Source organism: Phoxinus phoxinus, assembly GCF_949152265.1.
Source record: "Phoxinus phoxinus genome assembly, chromosome: 19".
NCBI lineage: Eukaryota > Metazoa > Chordata > Actinopteri > Cypriniformes > Leuciscidae > Phoxinus > Phoxinus phoxinus.
In genome coordinates this window covers 28,403,923-28,426,988 of record NC_136894.1, presented here as the reverse complement: position 1 = coordinate 28,426,988, position 23,066 = coordinate 28,403,923, and the positions used below count along the sequence as shown (strand labels likewise).

The following is a 23,066-nucleotide window of genomic DNA, read 5'->3' as shown; positions in this document are numbered from 1 at the left end:
TTGACAAAATTATGAAAAAAAGATCAGCCAAGAATAGAAAATGATTGAAAATATTAAAATCAGGAATGTCAGAATCAGAATTCATAAAAAAATCTCTGTCAAAATGTAACGTACGACTTCATGACTTCATAACGTACGACTTCATCCTACACATTGAACCATGTTCACTAACCCTGCGAAGTTTCTCAACTGGATTGGCGTTTATTCTCTTTAGCATGCAGGGTGACGTATTTCACTCAGTTCCCTGATCATTCCGATTCAGTTTCAGCGAGTGAAGAACACATTTATACTTGCGTGCGTTATGTATTTTGCACCTTATCGTCTCTACAGCATGTTGAAGCCGCTCACTCCGCCATTTTGTCCCTCTTCCAATATTTAAATGATGTGGATTAGAACACAGATGGATCTCAGGTAATAATTATCTATTTCTTAGCCAGCAAGTATTCAGTGAAGTGACTGATTCCCATGAGTGAGTTATGGAGATTTTTAGTGCTAATATTCCAACAGACATCAGCCAGGCTATAGTTTTTGGCGGACGTGATAATGTGCTTGAGGGGTTACATATATTTGAATTTTGGGTGATTATAAAATGTGCTGGAGATGTTCGAAATGCTTTTTACGTAGTTCGTTCTACTTATTTTACTGAAGTTTATTTTGTGGCTTAAATAAATGACATGTTTGACAGCAGTCGCATATTTGTTGATTCAAAATGACCAGGAAAGGAGTGCTTCTGATGCACAAAGTTGTTTTATTGTCTCTTATAACAGAAATCTTTAACACTTTTGCTCATAAACGTATCATTTTAAAAGGCAAAATTGTCAAAAAGTCTGCTCTCAAAAACTTGCCAGCACCATGGTACGGCATGCTGACATGGTACATGGCACTTTTACAGTATATACTGTATACTATGGTATTGAGAAATTGAAATGGTTATGTATTATAACATGGTACTTTTTTAGTACATTTTCATTAGTTGGAGCACGTGACGACATTTTATTAACTTATCATTGCCGCAAATTAAATTATGCATTTCAGTGGAATTTAAACAAAGTTAACATAAAAATTCACAAACAAAAAAGTTGTTTAAATAATGCCACATATTTATTATTAATTAAAAATGGTTACCACAAAAATGGCAATTAAATATTATCATTTCATAGAAATAATAACATTAAGAAAAATCTTATTAGCCAATATGGCTGAATTAAAGATATTTAACATAAATGTGAAAAATAACATTTCCATTGATGCATTGACACAATTGCAGAGCTTCATTGTTTTACAGTGTATACAGTCCAGTAACAAGAACCAGAGCCATTCTTACACACACACACACACACACACACACACACACACACACACACACACACACACACACACACACACACACACACACACACACACACACACACACACAGACACACACAGACACACACACACCGCTTTGGGTTTCTGGAGTCCACAGTTTCATTTCGCATATTCCTCCTGTGCAACAAGTATCTTCAATGCAAAGTCTTTATTTGCGTTGATCAGTTTAATCTGGAGGACGCAGTGTCTTCTCCGACTAATATCCCACGCACCAAACGTTCTAGTTCAGAAAAGTTGGTAGAGGTTAGTCGTGATCACTTGAGGTTCGGTTTGTTTCAGTCAACATCTCCATCAGAGGTTTGATTCTTCTTCCCGGTGAGCTCTCCCCGAGGGTGGAGGAGACCACGTGACAAACACCGCAATCCAAGACGGTTGCATCCGCAGGTATTCCAACACACCTGACGAACGCATGACATGTGCAACGAATGAGCAGAGAGGAGCTTCTTATTCAGGAAAATCCTGTAGTGGATCAGCGAAGCTCAAAGGCTGAGGTTGAGCTCTACGAGGAAGCGTTTTCAGTCGTCCTCGCTCGTGGCCTGTGGCGCTGCCTCACTCGCCATTTCTCCAGGAGGAGATGGATGTTCTTGACGGCCCTCACCCTGGAGAGGACATCTTCAATCTCTACTGTGTTTTTTACTCTATAGAAAAACAAAGCAATGAGATCAATATCACAGCGAACACAGGACCAGATTTTCCTGGCAAGCATTAGTTGTACAACTGATGTCAGGTGCTTTGAGAATGCAGGGTTCAAATTTGACTGAAATGTAAGATTTCCTGAAATAATCTCTAATAATATAATAAAACCATAATCTGAACATACTGAAGGTAAAATTTACTATGGAGTCTTTGAAAAAGGATTTACTTTCAAAGTTAACGTGTTTATATCTGTCATGAAAATCGCAGCCACAAGAGACATCAATCTTACAGCGGCTGTAATTAAAGCACACAATTATTTCTTAAAAGCATGTGAGAATGAGAACACTTTTTTTTTTGTCTTACCGTCTAATCTTTGTCTGTTTGACTGCCAGCTTGTGTTTGCATTGCTTCTCGGCACAACCGTGGCCCTGGGAGGCATGGATTGCCTTGTCTTTATACCTAAGAAAGAAAGTTCAGCAGTCAATTACTGAACAAGTTTGATAAAAGTCCACAACTGAAACCTGCTTCTGCAAGTTTGTCAAGTCATGTAGTGACAGATTTTATGCCTGCACGTTGATACTGAGGTTGCCATACACAGCTTATGCTCGAGAAAACAAGCGTGTCCCAAAATATTTCTTAACCAGTGAGTCCGGTGTCCTTGAAATTGCTCTTAAGATAAAAAACCTCTGGCTTTGAACTATGACAATGTTCACCTTATTTGCATTCAGTGCGTGCTTACCGTATCGCATTGTTCGGTTGACAGAATGAAGAGCATGTTTTGTCTTTGCTATCTGCACATTTGCAGCGAGACTTGGGCACAACAGGTTCAGTGACTGAGCGCTTCTTCCGTGGAGCGTTTCCAAGTCCGTATGACACTGTTCGCCTAGGGGGAAACAAAAATTATTAGAAAACAAACTTAGTCATGCAATAAGCATGAGGTATGAATCATTAAATAACGATTTATAGAGTCATAGATTCATATTTTCTATATGTATAAGATCTATATTTGGATTTGATAGTATATGCACTTTATGACTTACTCTGGTGTGTTGACCCATATTATGTCCAGGTGGCAGAAGTAGACGCACTCTTTATCCATAAAACTTGCACAGGAGCATCTCTTAGTCCTGGAGTGGTGCGCAGAGATTGACGTGCCTGGTTCTGTGCCATGACCCAAAGATGCTGGAGCAGCTAAAATCATAAAATTATGTTGAATTCATAAGCTTTTATTTCATAAAGATTTCCACCTACAAACATGCACTGCGATTTTACACTCTTAAGTTGCACAACCATATGCTTGATGGACTGGAAAATCTGGAATTTGTCACGCTCAATTAAAATGGCATTGATGCTCAACATATGCTGCCTACAAGAATATTAAAACTTTATTTTGCATACTTTATGTTGTTTAAGCAACGTCATGTAGTAGGCTAGGCTACTAATACTTTATTATATCTGGATACTTGCACTTTTCTGAATAACCTACTACACATTCCAGCTGGTTTAATAGTTAAAAAACTTTTACAGTAAACTATTTAAAAAGTAGTCAAATAATATTTACTACAAATATTGGGTATAAATATAGGCTACACTTAAAATAAGTAGGCTACATACCAAAGTCAAAAATTCCAGATGACAGCATAGACAACACTGGAAAAATAATCCTCAAATCCATTTTATTTAATCTTATGCAAGTCCCTGATGTAGCGCAAACGGTGATAGTCCAATAAACTCGCAAACAGTAACAAATCTTCAGATTTAAGCTGCGGTCTCCTCAGTGCATCATTCTGGAGTCTCGAGCTCACTCTAGTATGCAGGAGCGCTTATATACTCGCGCTCTCCGCCTCCCGCCCGCTCACTCACGCGAACACAATGCTGTTTTTTATTAATAGTCACAGACAAGCAACGTGTGGAGCGAGATAAGAACTTTGTATTCCTGGGATTCCAGCGGGATGGAGACGCCGGGCGGTCATTCAGTGCCAAGTTTTTATGGTAAGAAAGATGATTTAAACGAGTAGTTTTCATACAGGGCAGTAGAGGGCGCGCGAGTACAGATTCCAACACAAAAAGTCAGGAGGGAAAATGTGACTATTCTGACTAATAAATGTAGCCTAAGTAATATATTCTTCAAATTATTTGTATGTTATATTAATATAGAGTAGATCAGGGTTAATTATCGAAATTTTAGTTGTGTGGCCTATATAGAAGCGATGTGTGTATAGAACATTTTCGTCGATATTGCCCAGAAAAATAAATATAGCCTATGTTGTAAAGACAAAATCCCGCTACTGGAGCACTCTATATGGGGTGAGTTTGACCTGCTATTATAGGCTTTTCAGTACTAGGCTACATTTTAACTAGTAAAATAAACTTTTCAGCACAATTTAGTAAAATAGAATTTTCAGCACAATTTAACTAGTAGCCTAGCCTAAATCAATTAGAAAACACACAACAACTCACAAAACTGGCCGAGATTCACCAGTAGGCTATAGTAATTTCATTAGCCTACACTTACATTTAAATATTTATTCGTTGTAGGCTAATTGTAATTTACATGGATATATCGAGATAAAAAAAAATATCCTCACAGCTTCAGATTTACAAATTTAGAAATTAATAACTTCAATTAATTATATAGTAACTTAGAATCATTTGGGTTTCCTGAATCACTTTAGGTTTAAAAGGTCTCACTAAATGGGCGAATGACACTAGCAGCAGTAGTTCAGAAACTTTAGCCTCGTACCTGCCAATGGAAAACCCTGTTAATGGAAACTCATGCCAGTTTGTGCTCACAATCACCCAACCCTCATCCACCCGCTCCAAAAAAAAATATTAAAGGGATAGTTCACCCAAAAATGAAAATTCTGTCAATAATTTAGGCTTTTAGTCATAAACATTCATCAACTCACACATTATGATAAACGGAAGCTCAAGCATGTTCACTTGATATGCGAGAACCAATGAGTTTCATTCTCTATGCAGCTCGTTTGAGTTTCAGCAATAGGTTTGCTCTCTCGCATCAAGTAAGTTCGGTTGAGCTTCGGTGTATGTTTGCTAATCAATGTTTTTATGTGAATAAAAGCCTAAATTCAATGTTCATCATATTAAAGTGATGATGTCTCTTCAGGACTAAACCACTAGATTAATTTAGGCCTAGTTTTACAATCTCTTTATGAACTTTTTGAAGTATCAATGGTAGTTGCGAAGCTGTCACTGTATAGAAAACTCTCAGATTTCATAAAAAAATTCTTGATTTGTGTTCCGAAGATGAACGAAAGTCTTACAGGTTTAGAACGACATGTAATCAATGAGTAATCAATGACAGAATTTTCATTTGAACTGACCCTTTAAATATTAGAGCACGAAGACTCCACACATGTAGCTTGTTCATGCTTGTTCCACCTAAGACTGAATTAAGACAACAATAAAAGCAATCTATTAAGATCAGATGCATATGCATGCTGCATTAAGGACAATTATGGAAATATGCAGTGTTTTTCAATGTTGCTCTGAGCTCTCCTCAGGCAAGGGTGGCATAAATACAGTAATAGTTTTCTAAATATTCTGACATTGCACTCATAGTCAAGGTTAAGCCTCACCTGTACATACAGGTCGTAACAATGATACTTGTTCAAATATATATAAGCACTGATGTAAACATGCATTGCTTTCTTGTAAACATGCATTGAGGTCAGCAAATTTACCAATGAAAGAAAAAAATTCTGGTCAGAATGAAGTGGAATTTTTGATTTCGATTATAGGAATGACATTTCTATTGGATGCAGAATAGTTTAGTTTACACAAGGGATTTTATTGTTCTACTCTCACTTTGACTAAATTCACTAGGTTTGGATGGACATAAATGTTCAGAGCTGTTTCCAGAGAGTCTCACCCACACTTATGTTCTTCTGTGGGCTGGGTATCTAAGCAACATATTCCCCCACCCCACCTTCCTTCTTGATGCACCCTGTACTCCTCTGCTTTGCCTGCAGTGACACGACCCGTCCAGCAGGTGGCGCTATTGATTCACAGTCCTGGCAGACTGCAGCGGCAGACAGCAAATACTGTCAATTGAATGAGTCATTCCGGGGCTGTAATGAGAGCTTTTGCTACAAGCCTCTTGAGGCAAGGACAATGTCACAGTCAATAATCCTCGTAAAGGAGCTGATTGGTGACGTCATTTGCTGGCCTCTCCAAGCTCCTCATTAGTGATTTGAACTGCTGAATAATTCTAGTGCCTTGGAGAGCCCCAGGAACAACCCTTTCTACTGGTTGATTAAAGGAGAAAAAGACAGCAAATCAGACAGCTAACTACACCGGTTAAAAAAGAAAAAAGGAGACTTCAGAGGCGTTTCTGCACTTGTAAACAAGGTTTTACTGATACTGTCGATATTATAGATACAGCAAATGTAAAGCCACCATTTTACTCATACCTATGGACTTATGGAGTTCAAAATGGGCACCAGGTGTAATATAATAAATACTTGACCACAACATCTGTGCACAGGAACACTGACCCCCAAAAGCCATAGAAATGTTTATATATCAGTACAACATTAATTTTCCCATCAATTTACGATAGACATAAAACTTTTCAAAATGAAAACATTTAAAAATAAAACAAATTTCCTCTATTCTTCTTTAATTTCCATATCAACTTAATAGGCAACTACTCGATTTATAAGATATTATATACAGGTTTCTAAACGTGAAACTCCAAAAGGCACAATTGTCTATACAACATGTACAAAAAGAAAATAACTGTCTGGTGCTGACAAAAGAGTACAAAATAAAATAATTGGTCATCATTTATGATTGCACATACAATATGACTGTCAGAAAATGTGCTTTTAGAGAAGGCTTGCAGAGCTGCAAACCTCCTGAAGTGTTTCAGTTTTACAAAGTGACACAGTTTTACAAAAAAGAGCGAGAAAGAGGTGGAAAGAGAATGAGAGAAATTCATAGGCAGAAAAGAAAGAGTTTTTATTGGGACTCTCAGGTAGCAATGACAAGTCTGTCCTCATCATCGCTGGAGGCTTCATTGTAGTCATCAGTCACTGGTTGTCTAGAGACAGGTTGACGTGGTTTCACTTCACTAGCTCCACCTGCTGTTGCCTTGTGTACAAGATCACAGTCTCTCTCCTTGGAGGATGAGGGGGAGGAGAACGAAGATGGTTGTGGTGGTGTTTTTGGTTTTTCCACCATGGCTGTAGTCTTGTCTGTGCGCCCTGTTTCCTTAGATCCAGCGCTAGTGCTGTTTTGAGAGACCTGCTTCGCCTCTATGGATGGCTTTGCTTTTGTAGGATCATCTCCTGGATTGGCTGTTGAATGACTGGCTGAGGGAATAGTTGCTGGTAGTGATTCTGCAACCAGTGCGGGTGGAGGTGCAGACGTTACACTCCCAGGGCTACGTGGCTTGTCCTGGGCTGCAGCGAGTGGGCTGAGAGCTGAGAGAGGGCTTAGGGATGGTATAAGGGCGGGCAGGGCAATATTGAGAAACTGCAGGCCAGGGATTTGTGCTGGGGAAGCAGTGCTGCACTGAGGGGTGGGGCTAGCTGCCAACACCTGCACGCCTAGGGTGGCATTTAATGGCAGACTCTGTTGAGGCACCAGCTGGGTGGAGTTGGCTAAACCCACAACACTCAAGGTCTCCAAACCCATAGACTGCAGGGCAGTCTGGGGAGCACCAAGTGTCTGAAGCCCTGCCACTTGGCCCAGAGGGAAACAAGGCAGTACACTACTGACTGGCTCCTGGACTACCAGTGGCTGGGTTGGAGAACCATCTGGCCGGGGCGAGGTATTAGGGGCTGGTAGAGGGCTGCCAGTCTGCCGGTGAATAACGCTGAGTGCTGGGATGGTTAGCTGGACTGGCCCAGCCTGAATGGGTACAAATGTGGAGTAAGCAGCCAAGCCAGCAGGAACAAGCTGGATTCCACCCACAGGTACCATGCTGTATGGGGAACGAGGGGGCTGTTGGGAGTGCAAAGGCAGGTGGCTGAAGAGATGAGTAGTGGCTCCTACTCTGGACTCGTGGATCGGACCTGCATTTGGAAAGTGCAGGGGTCCCTGAAGAGGGTAAGAAGAGGTCTGAGTACCACGGTCGACATTGGCATTGCACTCACTTGCAGGCTGAGAAATGGTGCTCAACACTCCATCCTGTTAAAAAAACAATGTTATGAATACTTTTATCAACACTGCCAAGCAACACATAATTACGGTCGCTGACTACCAGTTAAAATTCTATTCACCTTTTCATGCATTCAAAGCAGTTTTGCTGACGTGCCAGGCATGCGAGACTCAAGACATTTGAATGCATATGGGGTCGGGTACTGGTATGGGGTGAGGTGTACATGTAGAGAGGGAGGGATGTACGACGACAAAGACAATGATTGCGAGGACACGGGTCTCACCTGGCCGAGCTTGGCGCCCTTGCCTGGCACTGGGGGACTAGGGGGAACGTCAAATTCAGGGTAGTCGATGGACATCTGCCTGCAAGGTGACACTGGGCTCATCATGTGTACGGAGTCAGTATCAGAGTTCTGGGATTCTGAGGCAGGGGCGGGGTGGGATGTGAAAGAGGAGGGACTAGGGCCAGGGCTGGAGCAGGATGCAGAAATTGACATCTGTCTGACCAATGAAACTGGGCTCATCATAGCCACAGACTCTGTGTCTGAGGTCTGGGAGTCTGAAGCTGGAGGAGGCTGAGGTTGAGGTTGAGGAGCTGGGGTTAGATTCGGGCTGATGGACATCTGAGCCAGCAGAGAGCTAGGAGCTATGTCGGCTTGGATAGCAGGAAAATGCTGTGGGCTTGCAGAAACAGAAGGTGTTGCAGAGAGGCCAGATTCTGCCTGACTGTCCTCCTCGTCTTCCTCTTCTCCATCGTTATCTTCATCATCTGGGCCATCAGAGTCATCACCATCTGAGTCCTGTCTGTCAGCACTTCCTGGTCTTCCTCGATCACCTTTGGGGAAAAAAACAAGGTAATGACCAAAAAGAAAAGGAGGAATTGTAAAATATAACATAGCTAATCCTAACACATAGCTATAAAAGAGCTAGGTTCTACTTTGAAAATTCTCCTAGGAACTTAATTTTTTCAAAATGATGCACAAAATTATTTCACCACTGGGATAGTATGACCTTTACTCTTTAGGAATCTTTAAGTAATGTCTGGTCCTTCTGCATAGTAAAAAAAGGAATAATAGGTCTAGAAACACCCCTCTCATAATATAGGGAAGACATTAACACCTCAGACCACAAATGCAGCCTGTGCTTGACAGCTTGTGTAGAACTGTGTGAAAGGAAAACAAATATGCTCTCCGTAACTGAGACCAGAGAAAGCTCACAGCTTCTCTCTCTCTCTCTTTCCTGCTAAAATTAGATGCTGCAATTTCCTCGCGGTAAACGCTGTGTATGCCGCCCACATGCACCAAGAGTTAACAAGGAAAAAGACTGCGTTTAGAATCTCTAATTAGACCGTGGCATTGCCATTGATCATCACTGCAATAGAACATAGCTAGAGACAATCCACATTTAACAGATGGTTCTATAATTAGTAAACCTATTAATGGTCAGGTTGATTATATAATTAAAAATAACTGTAATAGTGTAATCAAAACTATAGTTTCTTCTTCCTGAGTTGGTCAGTAAAAGTGTGGGTCCTCATGAAATTAACCCCCTTATTCAACATGTTTAAGACTTATATTCCCAAAAAACGCATGAGACTTCTACCTGAGTCTTCTGTGTCCTGGTCCTCAATAATACCCACAGAAACTCCCATTTCCATGCACTTCTTGCTGTGGGCTTTGGACTTCATGTGCTTGGTAAGGTTCCCTGCGTGGATAAAGGGAACAGAGAGGTCACTCAGGTGGGAGGCGGATACAGGGCATGGGAGTGGTTTACATAAGCATGACATGTTCCCAAGCACTAGCTCTCTGTAATGGGTGAGTAACTGATAAAGAAGTTCTTAAAGGAACGTGGGCTGGTCTGACACTGTGTGCTGTTCTGCAGTGCAGCGTGGGAAGTTCAACAGTGATGAATCATACTGGCTTTTTTTTAAAGAGAACAGACAGAATCTTCAAAAAAAAACAGGTAAGAAAAAAAAAAAACATAGAAACAATTTCCAGCCATCCCTAAGGATTATCTAAATTACCTACCTGTTCTCAAATTCAGACACATTTCATTAAAACTTTTAAGTTAAAAACCTGTTTAGATTTGTCCTTATGCAATTGTATGAGTTGGCTATTTATGATGGTAGACATGAAACAGAGTTTTTATGGATTAAAATTAAGTTTGTTTTTAGTATATTCTTTTTCCTGATCGTTATGGGTAACAATAATTGCCAATTGACCGTTCGCAAAGACCCGCCCCCCTTAGTTACTGTCGCTATGCCCGACAAGCTACGCCTCTCTCATGCCACACCATGTTCTCACGCAGTGAGCAATACATCGTGGAGCAGAGAGGAGACTGACAACACGCTGACAGTACAGGACAGACCAGGTTACTTTTCGGTTACTTTGCTTAATACGTTTAATATAAAAAGTCTCACCATTCAAATTTGGTAAATTTTTAAAAGAAATTTAAACAATAAATACCGTTTTGTGGCTCTTTAATGTGTCTGTCAGATCGCTGTAGAGCATCAGTTAAAGCTGCTTGTGAACCGATCATCTCTTCCTTCTAGTTAATTTATAGCATTAAATAAACATGAATGAACATCAGAAGGAATGTTGTTTTAACCGCGGAAAGGTGTCAGTTAACTCCGTTTTTCAAGTTCAAATTCTCCCATGTTAATCTAATAACTCTCCTGACTGCTTTGTCCGACAAAATGGCGGATGGCGAAGTATGATTGGTCAGATCACCTGTCAATCAAGCTCCCTGCGAAGGGTCAATTGAGGAAGAAAAATAAATTTACCCATTACAGCTTTAAAATAAAATCAGTGTTTCAGACTGAACCCACCTTTAGTCTTGAAAGAGAAGTTGCAGTGCGTGCAGTGAAATGGACGAATGTCCGAATGAGTACGGATGTGTTTCCGCAGCATGCTAGGTTTCTTGCAGCGAATTCCACATTCCTCACAGATGTATTTTCCTCTTCCACGTCCCCTAACATACACATACTCCTCATTCGATTTGTAACTGAAAATATACCACAAATAGCACATCAAAACTCATTTTCCTGTTAAATATTTAGAAAGTGGGGAAAGATAAATGTTAAGATTTACAAACCCTCCGTCAAAGATCTTTACTCGTTGGGGTTCAGATTTGGAGGAGTCTCTGTCTGACTCGGTCTGATTAATTGGTTGAGTCTCTGGTTTTATTTTTCCACTATTCTCAATTGACACAGATCTTTGCTGAATCAAAACCTGAAACAATACAAAATACAATAATTTGTTAATCATGCATGTACCATACAAACCAACAAAAATAGCAAACAATATAAAAGCTAACTGTTAAAGCAGCATCAGTCGAGTGAAAATGCGCTTACTTTTGGTAGGATGTCTTTCAGCTTCCCAGAGTAGGTCAAGATGTCAGATTTCAACGTTGTTGTTTTTGCTTGGGTGTAGTGTATTTTCTTGGATGTCTGTTTGGAGTCGAATAAGGACATAACCACTTTGGTGGGAAGCCCCAATGGATTGGGATTGTTTGGGTTTACTACCCATGCAGAGTAGGCAGATATCCTCTGGTCTGTCTGCTGAATATGGAGGGATTTCCTTTTCATAAGAAAACACCAGGTGAAGGTTGTAGCTGTTTTCAGACTTGGGAAAGACAGCCGATGGCTGTCTCTGGTGTTGACAACGGACACAGAAGAAGCTAACTTCACTTGTCCTTGAAATGTCGAAGGCCTCAGAGGTGATTTTGATGGAGACCAGCGCTGCTCCTCAGGTTTTTCTTGTGGCTTCAGAGTGGAATTCTCTGGCATGGCGTAGCTTCGAACTCCAGGTGAAGAATGTGTAGCAGGTGTTGTGGTAGGAGTTCTCCTCTCCATCTCCTGTTCACTGACCTCAGTTGTAGTTATCCGAGATACTGGTGCCTGGGTGTTCTTTCCAGCTTCAGAAATCTCTGGTAATTGTTCTGGGGCATCAGTTTCAATTGGGCTATCCACTGGCTCTGTGGTACAGACCTGTCTAACCAGCATTAACTTTCTCTGCCTGGTCATTTCTGACATCTTTGAGTTCAAATAGTTTAGAGATCTACCATCAGTGAGACATGCAGCTCCATGCTCATCTTTAGCCCGTTTCTGTGTCTTTTCCATAGCAATGTCCAGGCTGTTGGCAGGGGAGAGCATACGTTTGCTTGAGGCAGTGGATTCTTGGGGGCATAAATTTGCAGAAGCCAGTTTTTGTGTACAATGCAGTGAACCAAGGGACAGGATGCTTTTATCGATGGTTTGGTTTTGGTCAGTGGTTTTCATGTTGTTTTTCATCTGTATAGCAACAGACCCATGTTGCCTCTGTGCTTGGATTTCTGGTCCAATCTTTGAATTACTGTTCACAACATGTACCGTAGGGAAGTTGATCTTAGAAACCGCAGATGCAGGTGCAATGGTGTGCTCATGGGTGATTAGAATCTGTGGTACAGGTGTAGATACTGGCGTTATATGAGATGTTGTATCAACAAGTGCACCAGCAGGCAGTACAATTGGAGGCTTATTGATTACAGCCTGATAAGCTTGTTGTGCTACATAGACATTTTGCATTCCATCATTTGACTGTGACACTTTAATTTCCTTAGCAATTGGTATTGTTATGACTGGCAATGGGATCTGCGTGCCTTGCACACCTGCTAAAGAATATGTCTGGCCTGTTTTTAGTACGGGGCAATTCATTTGGTATTTAGGTTCAAAGCACTTCTGATTTTTTTCATCAGAGCTCTTCTGAATGTCTGTCTGACCAGCCCCCATATTGACCAGAGGTTGCATATGGCATGCCACAACCCTTGAGGTCTGATGCCAAGGATGTGGAAGGCCGTGAACTTGGGGTTGTTGGGTTTGGCTTCCAAGATTGATGCTTTGAACCATTTGCTCATTTTTCGTTAGCGGGACCTCTCCAGAATGTAGGACAAAGGACTGAAGAAGTGCAGATGTGTTCAGATTTATTGGTCTAGGTTGGGGCCCAGAGCATTCATTGGTGAAAGGGACTCTTTGGATGGGGGGAGTCTGTTTCACTGCCAATTGAGGGTCTGGTGCAATCTTCAAGGACATTTGACGTACTAGAGGCCCTCTTCTTCTTTCAATGAGAGGCACCTGGGTAGTTGGAGGACATTTTGTAGTTTTTGGCAGGGCAGTCTGCATTGGTGGCAAAGGCCTGCTGGGTGACATGCTGCTGCAGTCAAAGGATTTGCTACGGTAGTCACTCGAAATTTCCACTGATGACTGAGTGCAGCTGATCTGTTCTGAGGTAGCGCGTCTCATCATGCCTGGCACTCCAAGAGTGTTGTTTGCTACTGGGATCGTTTGAGCTTCTGGTGGCTTCCCAACACTATCAGCCCTCGATGGGCTGTCAGATCTTGGTGGATCATCTCTGTCAAAAGAGGCTGAAATACTAGAGCACCTTGACAAGCTACTATCTCTACTGAGGCTACGAGAGAGACTTGACTCAAAGCTGGATTCACCAGAAGAGTGTTCCATTTGAGCAAGTCTGATGCGCTTTTTCTTTGGGGGGAGTTTTTCCGTTGGCAGTTTGGACAAGCTCTCACTCCTCTGAGGCCAATTAAATGTATCTGCAGGTTTCTCTGTTGATTCTACAACTTTTTCATGAGTTTCATTACCTCTGTCTGGTTCCTCTGTTACTAAGATTTCAGGGACTTGAATGTTGTTCTGGCGCACAAGCCGTGATTGCTGTGCAGGCGTGCCATCACTAGCAATGGTAAAGGTTTGCTTACCATGAGGTTCCATCCCTTGGCTAGCACATTTAGGTGTAGACATTCTGTCATGGTAACTTTGTGAGAAAGAATTCACTACAGCCTCTGTATGGCCTTTTACAGAGCTCTTCACTTCCTTTTCCCCAGGATCAACTGGAGATGACCTGTCAATGGACTCAGATGTTTCAAAAGAATTTGGTCTGCTGAGGGAGTTGGTGTGTCGGATGACTGAAGTTCCACTTCCTTGTCTCTGGAGGTCACCTCTTTCTTTATTTGGTGTGCTGATCTGAGCTTCTCTTATTGGAGATAGTCTTGACTCTTGGGATTCTGCAGCTCTACCAATGATTTGTATTTGTCCTAAAATAGCAGAGTTACTTAAAGATTGAGTAAGGTGAGAATAAGGTCGCCCTATCGAATCTGTAGAGGCCTGGCAGGAGTCAAAACTTCTTGAACATGGAGGCGTGGTCTCAGTTGGAGATTGGTCATCATCATCTCCAACACTTTTAATTTTTCTTCTTTTTCTTACCATGAGTGGTTGCTCTACAATGCCAGTAATTACTGCATTTCTATTCAAAAGAGGCTGCTGAATTCCACGTCCAAACACTTCTGGCTCAATCTCTCTGGCATGCATAGGCTTGTTTTTTGGACCATGCAGTTCAGAACAATAAAACTTCTTGTGATTTTCAAAATTTTCTAGTTTTCTGTAACGGTTACGACAAGTTTCACATTCGTACATTGTCCCTTTGTTTTGCTGGGGTTTTCGGTTTCGTTCTGTTGCATGCTCAAAAGACTTACTTCTCAGCTCATGTGTAATACTTGGTCCATGATGGCTCTCATCCATGGAATGAACTGAGATAAGAACGTGACCATCATTTGTGGACAAATCCTCAACTGCTATCTGCCTCACTAGGGTACGAGGATGTACAGAAGAATTTGGAGTAGAGGGAGCTGAAGAGAATACATCATCATTTAGTGAGCTAATCTTGTCATCAAATGAATGACAGATCCTTAGTGGGTGAGGTTGAGGGGTTAGATTGGGGAAGAGAGCTGACTGACCAGGTGTGGTGGGCATTGAATTACTTCTTGTAATTGGTAAACAATCCATGGCTGGATACTGAGGTGGTACAGAAAGAAGAAATACTGGCTTTGATTTGTCTGTAGGAGTGAAAGGAGATGGTATGTCCGAGTTGGAACTAGATCTTCTTACTGGTGGTTTTAGATCAAACTGAAAAGAGTCTTTAAATATGTAGGATTTAGGGGAATCAATGCTACCCCTTCGGGAAAGAGAAGTCCGTCTGGGTTTGACACTGTCTAGTTGCTTATCATCCACAACAGCCTCGTTGTCTGAGATCAACTTTGAGATACGCTCCTCAAGAGATAGAGCTTTAGTTTCCAATGGAGGACGCATTTGTACAGAAGGAACTCGAGGCTTTTCAATAGATGCTACATGCATGACAGTTGCCACAACCGGGGAAGGGGGAACTTGTGGGGTTTTTGTAATGTCGGTTTCTGCTGGTGGAGTAATCTTAACAAAAGGACTTGGGGGACTCATAGCTTGATCTGCACTCTCAGAACGTGAAAAGTAGCCAGAATCAGTGCTTCCAAGACTCCGAGGACTTAGCAGGCACTTGCCTTGTGGCTGTTGAGAGTAATCAGTTGCTTGTTGCCTTTGTAGCTGGGCATGGCTGCCTGCCAGTGGTGATTTACAATGCTGATCTTCATCCTCACTAACTGAATCTTGTAGAGGACTTGAGCAATCCACTTCTTTCAGTGAGGACAGAACCATTACATTGGACCGAAGGTTTGCTGACTGGAAATCCCTTTGCCTCTGTGCTGTGGCATGTTCAGGTGCTGAATCTGTAACTCTTGGGCTGTCTGCACGCAAAGGCGAAACATTTACAGGGTGGACAACCACTTTAGGGAGAGCAGCAGTGACCTTTGGCTCACATCCTCTCTGTGTAGCCAATGTTTTCAGAGTTTCAAACACCAACAAATGCTCTGATTCTCCTTGGCTTCCTGGTACCATGCCGGCACTCTGCAAACTGCTCTCAGATAATGCTGTTAGACTGCTCTGTGAAGAATCCGGGTCTAAGTCAGCTGTACTACCTTCTTCATCACTGTCCCCGCTTTCCTCCACATCAGAATGTGTTGGCAGACCTTTGTCCGATTCTTGGGAGAGGGATCCACTTCCGGAGTCTTTAACCAAACCCAGTTTAATGGCATGAGCATGAGACTTCTTATGCTTGTATAAGTTGCTCTTTGTCTTAAATGAAAAGCCACAAGTCACACACGGGTAAGGTCTCTCTCCTGTGTGGGACCGTATGTGTTTTAGAAGCACACTTGGCTTGGCACAAGCTCTTTTACAGTATTCACATACATACTTCCCTTGCTTTTTTGGTTTTTGATCTTTTGCAGAGATATCAGATACTTGATTTGCACCAAAGTTGACCACAGTTGTCATCTGAACAGGGTTGAAACCAGGTGTGACTGGGACTTGAATTGAGTTGGGTACTGTGGCTGACAGAGACTGGCATGTTTGAACAACGGGGGGCTGGCTTTGAGGGAAACCACCTGATCCAGATGGAACAGGTGCATGCGTCAAGTTAAGTGAAGGACCCACACTGTAGCTTTTCTGGAACCCTGGTTTGTCCTGCTGACGATTTCCTGACATGTTCACATACTGCTGTGTTGTGTGTTGCCCTGTAGATGCCACACTGCTGTAGAAGTGTTTGGCTGTGTTGAATTGTGTCATAAATGAGGGTTGTGAATGGACATTGAAATTAACAGCAGGCATAGCCACAGAATAGTCTGAATACGTGACAGGAATGGAAACTGATTTTCCAAGATGTCCTATTGGACTACTGTTCTTCCTTTCTGTCAGTGTATTGAAATCTGGCTCCATAGCCTTGAGCAATACCTCAAGGGGAGCACTTGTGTGAGAGGGAGATGCGTTTTTGTTGCTGCTGTTGCCACACCAGCTTTTTGTCTGCACTGGCCCTGCAGCACAAGGTTCTTCTTCAGAACTTTTGTGGCTGAGTGCCTGTAGCTCTGAGGTTGATGACTCCTCGTGCTCCACTTTTACTGATCTAGATTCAGATGCCTCCTGCGGTGCATCTTCAGCATCTTGAGGGTCAGGCAATCCATGTGATGGACCACTAGAAAAAGAAGAGGAGGGTGTGGCTTCCTTGGATAAAGAGATGTTCGGAGAAATTGACTTCTTGGTTTGCGATTGCTTTTTGACAGGAGATTTTGGTATTTTCTTTAGCTGGTTTTGTACCACAACTTTTTTCCTCTTTAGTCCTTTAATGACCTCAGAGTTTCTGCCAGTACTTTCATTTGTGTCTGTAGGGCAAAAAAAGAAAAAAAAGAATTAACAACCCAAACAATATTCAACCGTACTCCGTCCAATACCTTTTGAGATTCGATTTGTTAAGGTTATTTTTTTTTAATTATTATTAAATTAGAGACGTAGGACGTACGTTTCTAAAACGTAGGATCCTTGATTACATTACTCGTACAATTTTTATTATAACAGGATTATTATTACTGGCTTCTGAGTAATTCATTATTGACATATTACTGTAATTATATTTTTATTGTTGACCGTTTTGTCTATGCAGTACAGTGCAGAGCACAATAACATGTACCCTACAACTCAAATCAGACAGAAAAAGATGCAGAAAAAGCCTTCATACAAAAAAATCAAATGAATCTCTATTAGTGTGCTCTACATAAGGTTCTTGATCAAATTTAGCCAACGTTTATGTAATCTATCAACACACAAATTACACAGGCATTTTCCTGTCAATCTTCAAAACAAACACCCATGTGTTATTTTCTGCTTTCATTTCCTCTCCCTTTGGCAGAATACCTTTCATCATGCAAAGTTCATAAGAAAAACAAAATCAACCATAGGCTGCACTTTCCACAACACCTAAACATCAACATAAACTCTACGTTTAACAGCACAAATTACCGGGAATTCAGACAAAAAGATATACAGACAAATCAACAACAGCAAAAATCTTGCTATATCAGACCAACCAAAACATACCTAAGCAACGAGTGTTGATAAATTGTAGTGTAGGCAAAGAACTCCAATTCACAATGAAAAAAAAAGCAAAAAAACAATCCTCTTCTTAGCAAACCCAGTTCACTTTGGGCTGCATAGGTACCTCTGACAGCTAGCACATAGACAAGACTGTTTTGGAATCTAGAAGATCTCCGGAGCTGCTACTGAGGCCCACGCATCATTATGTACAAAACCCACTCTCCGTTTCTCAACCCTCTGTCACCATCCCTCTCTCGCTCTCTCTTTCCAAACCCTCCCTAACTTGCTCTCCTACATCTCATTCAACATTGCAATTGTGTTAGTTAGGATGAGCCTTACCTTGTTCTATTCTTCTACAAGCTCTCAGTCAGTTGGCAGAGAAAGACAATAAGACATAAGTTCCATGCATGTGTTTATGTTGATGAATAAGCTTGGGTGAATTCGTGAAATCTGTCCCAAGATTGAACGTGGTCCAGAGACTGAGCAATAAGACCTGAGCACCTAAGTCAACATCTTACAGAAAACAAATCACTATTAATTTGGAAAAGGAAACCTGCTGTAGAGTATACACAACTAAAACTTGTTCACAATTACGCACTGATGGGCAGAGTTTACCGCATTTGCTGTGTTTGGATTCCCTGTGGTTTTAAAGTTATACTGAAGGCTCTTTGTGTGCATGGCGCCAAGTAGTTACAAAACACATAACCAAGCCTGAACATCTGTGGCAACCCTGCACTTATTAGGGTTTCGCTTCTTTACTTTGCTTGGCATGGTTGGTGGAGAGAAGTGGTAAGCATTAGGACTTCAAAGTCATCAATTCCTGGATGCCTTAGAAATTCCCCAGAAATTCAAATAGCCTGTTAGGATTTCACCAAGACTTCAATCTAACTTTTTTCTTGTTTATACCTTAATAAGACAACTTCCTTACATGTTTCTAGAGAACGGAGAAAGAGGATATGAGGACATCTCTGAGCTCTGAGCTAATTAACCGCCTTTAACAGATTCAGGATTAACACGGAGATGACTGCCTGTTGTATTTTGAGAAGGGATTTATGTATTATTGAACCAGTTGCATTCTGATGTAACCCATCCCAACAAGAAAAATAAGGCCAGGATAAACCTAACTATTAATAACCTAATATTTAAAATAGGGCTGTCAAAAGATTAAACGCGATTAATCGCAACCAAAATAAAAGTTTGTGTTTACATAATATATGTGTGTGTACTGTGTATAAATATTTATATATATAAAAACACACACAATCATGTATATATTTAAGAGAAATTGGTTATATTTATATATCAAATATTTATATATTATATAAATGATATAAATGTATATACAGTATATAAATACAATTATTCCTTAAATATATGAATGTGTGTGTATTTATACATAATAATTCTACACAGTATACACACATATATTATGTAAACACAAACTTTTATTTTGGATGTGATTAATCACGATTAATCTTTTGACAGTCCTAATTTAAAAAGAATCCTTCATGCTACGATGGTAGATGATATTCAATGGTCATATTATTGTTGATAACAAAGGGTTTGATTTATTTACATTGTGCTTAAAAAAAAAAAAATCATAACAATACCATGGTGCCATGGTTTCATATAAACTAAAACTACAACAGCTCATACACTTTTTTCATTTTACTTTTTGCTTTTACATAATCTATAAAACTTTCCCATTCCAGCCTTTTATGCATTAGCTCTGCTGTTTTTCCATGTATGCTAGTCGAAACGCAGCTTTGAAATGGCGCAGCTCTTTTCTGGTTAAACCAAAGACATGTTAACTGCCATGGTGTAAAGTGTGACGGGTACATTCACAGAGTGCATGCACAGCAGAGCTAAATGTGGTGCGCGAGGTTGAAAGCCAACAGAGGTGCTAGAACTTCAGGAAACCCCCAGAACACCCAATACACGATTGAAAGCAACATGCTGGCAGACCAGATCCCCTCAGTACAGATACAGTCCAGTACAAGCAAAGGGTGTGGCAGAACATTTAAATGTTGAGAAGCAGAATAGAGTATGAAAAAAATATTCCGAAATTTGCCCTGGATTCCATACAGAAAAGCATCTACCTTGAAAACTTAATGAGCAGAGCGATTCAACTGCGGCACAAAGACCCTGCAATTCCTCTTTAAAGCAACAGACGTGCTCGTACCTCTCTGAGAGAATGAAATAGCTTTGGTACTGGATGTTCTGGTATTGAGGAGGGGGCGGAGAGAAAAGCTTCCCGTGGACGTTATTTGAAAGGAACAGTCACAGAAATGTTATTTTATATGATGAATCATACCTTTGTGTCCAACTTTAGGGTCTTTGAGCTCCTTCTGTGCTTCCTCTATTTTATCTGAAACAGAAAAAGAAAGAGATTTCTATTTTAGCCACATTGCAATCCGATATTGGACAATAGTAATAAACATAAATTATGGTACAATTCAGGACAGAGTGAAGTAGCATTTCAAAATACAGCTTTAAAAAACAAAGAACGTCAAAGTCACATTTTTTAATCCAAATATTATCAATACAGTGGTGACAATATCGACCAATATTTGAATTTTTGATTGACACTGGAAAAAAAAAATTATATCAAGGCTTAATTCTACAACAGTATATGTAATATTAAATATGTTGTGTAAATATATTATATAATATAGTAATATTGGTCTGCAAAAAAACAAAAAACAAATCTATCATTCCTTCTCACATCTTACAGGTACAGCAGACATTTAATATTTCATATCATCTGCTCTGTGTGTGGGAGGGATATGCACACTGAAAATATACCCAATTTTAGAATGCAATTACTGATTATTATATAAGACAAGCCAGGACAGTGTGTACTGAGTGTGTGTGTGTGTTTGTATGTATGCATGTACATGTGCTGTAAGGGGAATGAGAAGCAGTCATCTCCTTTCACTACCTTAAGTCACATAGCCATGGCGTACACAAATATAAAAAAAGCATCTAAAAGCAGAACAGATTGGTGTGGTGTGTTTCAACCACATAACCCCATTACAAAGCATGAGCAAACACCGGTTTGCGTTGAAAACAATGCCTCGTTGTGAAGCGAGAACCGGAGCGGTTTCGGAAAGAATCCTTGCTTGATGTTTGGAAAATGCCCTGGCCACTAAGAGACTCCCAGACGCTGCTTTGGATCACTGTAATGGGAATGACACTCTTCACTGCATGACGAACAGGGTGGAGTTGCGAGGGGGTGCCCAGTGACCAAGGTTTCAGCATGTTATGTCATGATGAGTGGGCTGAAGGCACACCCTTGATTAACTCCCCCACCCCTCTCTTTCTCTCTATGCTCAATCTGTTATATAACCCAATATATATTTATATATATATATATATAACACAATCTTCGCAAATCTTTCCCTTCAACCCACATCCAGCATCACGATTTTTTAGTTAACCGTTACTGTATGTAAGTGTGCATGCTAACATTGCATTGTGCAATGTGTATGCAAGTATAATTCAGGGGAAATACATGTCTCTGAGCCCTGGTTGACAAAAAAAATATTTTAATCTTAACAAATAGCTGTAAAATCGGAACCTGTGCAATACAAAAGTTACAAAAATTGAGACATTTTTTTCTGAATCTACAAACAATGAGTCATTCCTGTAATGCAGTTTTCATGTCCCCATTACAGATGTCTGAATATATTGTATACAATATTATTAAATACTAATATAAATTATTAAAGTGTTTCAATATGGAAATCATATAATTTAGTTTATTGTATCACAGTAACATTTATGAATTTTAAATCACTTCATTAAGAAATATTATGAGTTAAATTACTATAAAGAAATATTTTCCTAATTTTTTCTTTCCCTAATCGAAAAGTCACAAACAACTTGAAACGCTTTCTTAAATTACAACACTAGCATATTAATTTATTAAATGTTACATAGCTCAAAATGTCCAGCAGTATTACACTGCAAAATCCTCCACTGGAGGTCTCAATGTTTTGTTGAAAAAAAAAAAACAACTCAGAAAAAGAGAGAGAATCTTTAACAGCAACACTTTTGACCCTCTGGTGCTCTTCATTTGGGAGTCACACTTGTGTTTTTCACGGTCAAAAGTGACCGAAGAGCACCAGCAAAAAACACTCAGTATCACTAAGGTCAGCATGATCGGTGTGTGCGTGAAAGCCTAAACTTGCTCTATATCTCTGGAGGGCTCATCTAAACCCTAAGAATGGAAGCTCTAGTGTCTTCCATTGCATCACATCACTATTCACTCGTTCTCGTATCACTTAACCACCTCAAGCAGCACTGCATCACAGTCATCACCACTTATAACACCATCCCGTTCTGCACCATCATCTGGGGGATTTCTGGATGCTGAGTCACCACAGACATTTATAGGTTGAACCGCTTGGTCTAACCACACATTCAGATTTATCCTACCCTCATTTGGAGCAATAAAGGGAGCATATGGACATCAGTACATGAGGGATCGGATAACAACTGTTACTTAATGAACCGCAAATAGGACCCCCCGTCACCCAACCCTGTCTCCGAATTCCTCGGGTTAGATGGCGTTCAAGAACTCCACCAAGGATGGAAAAACTCAAAGCCTGTGAACAAGAAATCAAAATCAGACTATTTTGGTTGAAGCAAAAGAGAGTGGTTGCAGGTGCTGTTTCCTCAACTGTGGACTGAGCGAATGCAAAGCGGCCTCAAACACAAGAGCACTGTTGAGCCGAGTGACTTCTTTGCATACTTTAGGAAAATCATTACCAGAGATAATTATGCTTGGTTTCAACTGCTACATGAGATTAATACCGTGTCCAAACCAGGAAAAGTTCCCAGTCACAAGTAACTTGTCTCCCCACACTGAAAAAGCAAATGCTGCATGACACAACACAATCACAACCAATAAGAACATTTGTGCTGTTTGATATGCAGCAAAGTGAAGTGAGATATTAGACCAATGAGATTTCACTGTGCAAATCAACATCACACCAGTATTGAAATCAAGCAACTGGTAAATTGTGATGTTACTTGTCACTTATAGTGGTCACAGATGCCTATCACTTCACTATATCTTATCACTTCATGTCTGGTTACACAGAAAAAAAATATCAAAAATTTTACCTTGTCACTGAAGCAATAGCCATAAACG

At 40.6% G+C, this 23,066-nt stretch overlaps 2 protein-coding genes across 7 annotated transcripts in view; both read right to left on the bottom strand.

Annotated features, from left to right (window-relative positions):
* Positions 1-1,079: 1,079 nt before the first annotated feature.
* Positions 1,080-3,811, bottom strand: edn1 (endothelin 1). The gene is made up of 5 exons (XM_079592024.1): positions 3,619-3,811; positions 3,045-3,195; positions 2,744-2,887; positions 2,368-2,463; positions 1,080-2,006 (listed from the first exon to the last, which is right to left on the bottom strand). Exons 1-5 carry the CDS (start codon positions 3,677-3,679, stop codon positions 1,868-1,870), a joined length of 591 nt encoding a protein of 196 aa, XP_079448150.1. The 5' UTR covers positions 3,680-3,811; the 3' UTR covers positions 1,080-1,867.
* A 1,992-nt stretch (positions 3,812-5,803) lies between these two features.
* Positions 5,804-23,066, bottom strand: part of hivep1 (HIVEP zinc finger 1) — a gene marked incomplete at its 5' end in the record, with an annotated part of 73,308 nt that continues 56,045 nt past the window's right edge. For 5 of the 6 annotated variants that reach the window (XM_079590838.1, XM_079590836.1, XM_079590837.1 and 2 more), the window contains 7 exons: positions 5,804-8,160; positions 8,415-8,965; positions 9,733-9,834; positions 10,958-11,133; positions 11,224-11,360; positions 11,483-17,199; positions 20,223-20,276. In XM_079590838.1, coding sequence (XP_079446964.1) covers positions 7,000-8,160; positions 8,415-8,965; positions 9,733-9,834; positions 10,958-11,133; positions 11,224-11,360; positions 11,483-17,199; positions 20,223-20,276 — 7,898 coding nt within the window. In that variant the 3' untranslated portion in view covers positions 5,804-6,999. Of the gene's footprint in view, positions 8,161-8,252; positions 8,966-9,732; positions 9,835-10,957; positions 11,134-11,223; positions 11,361-11,482; positions 17,200-20,222; positions 20,277-23,066 lie in introns of all 6 variants that reach the window. The other variant, XM_079590840.1, reaches the window with a different exon arrangement.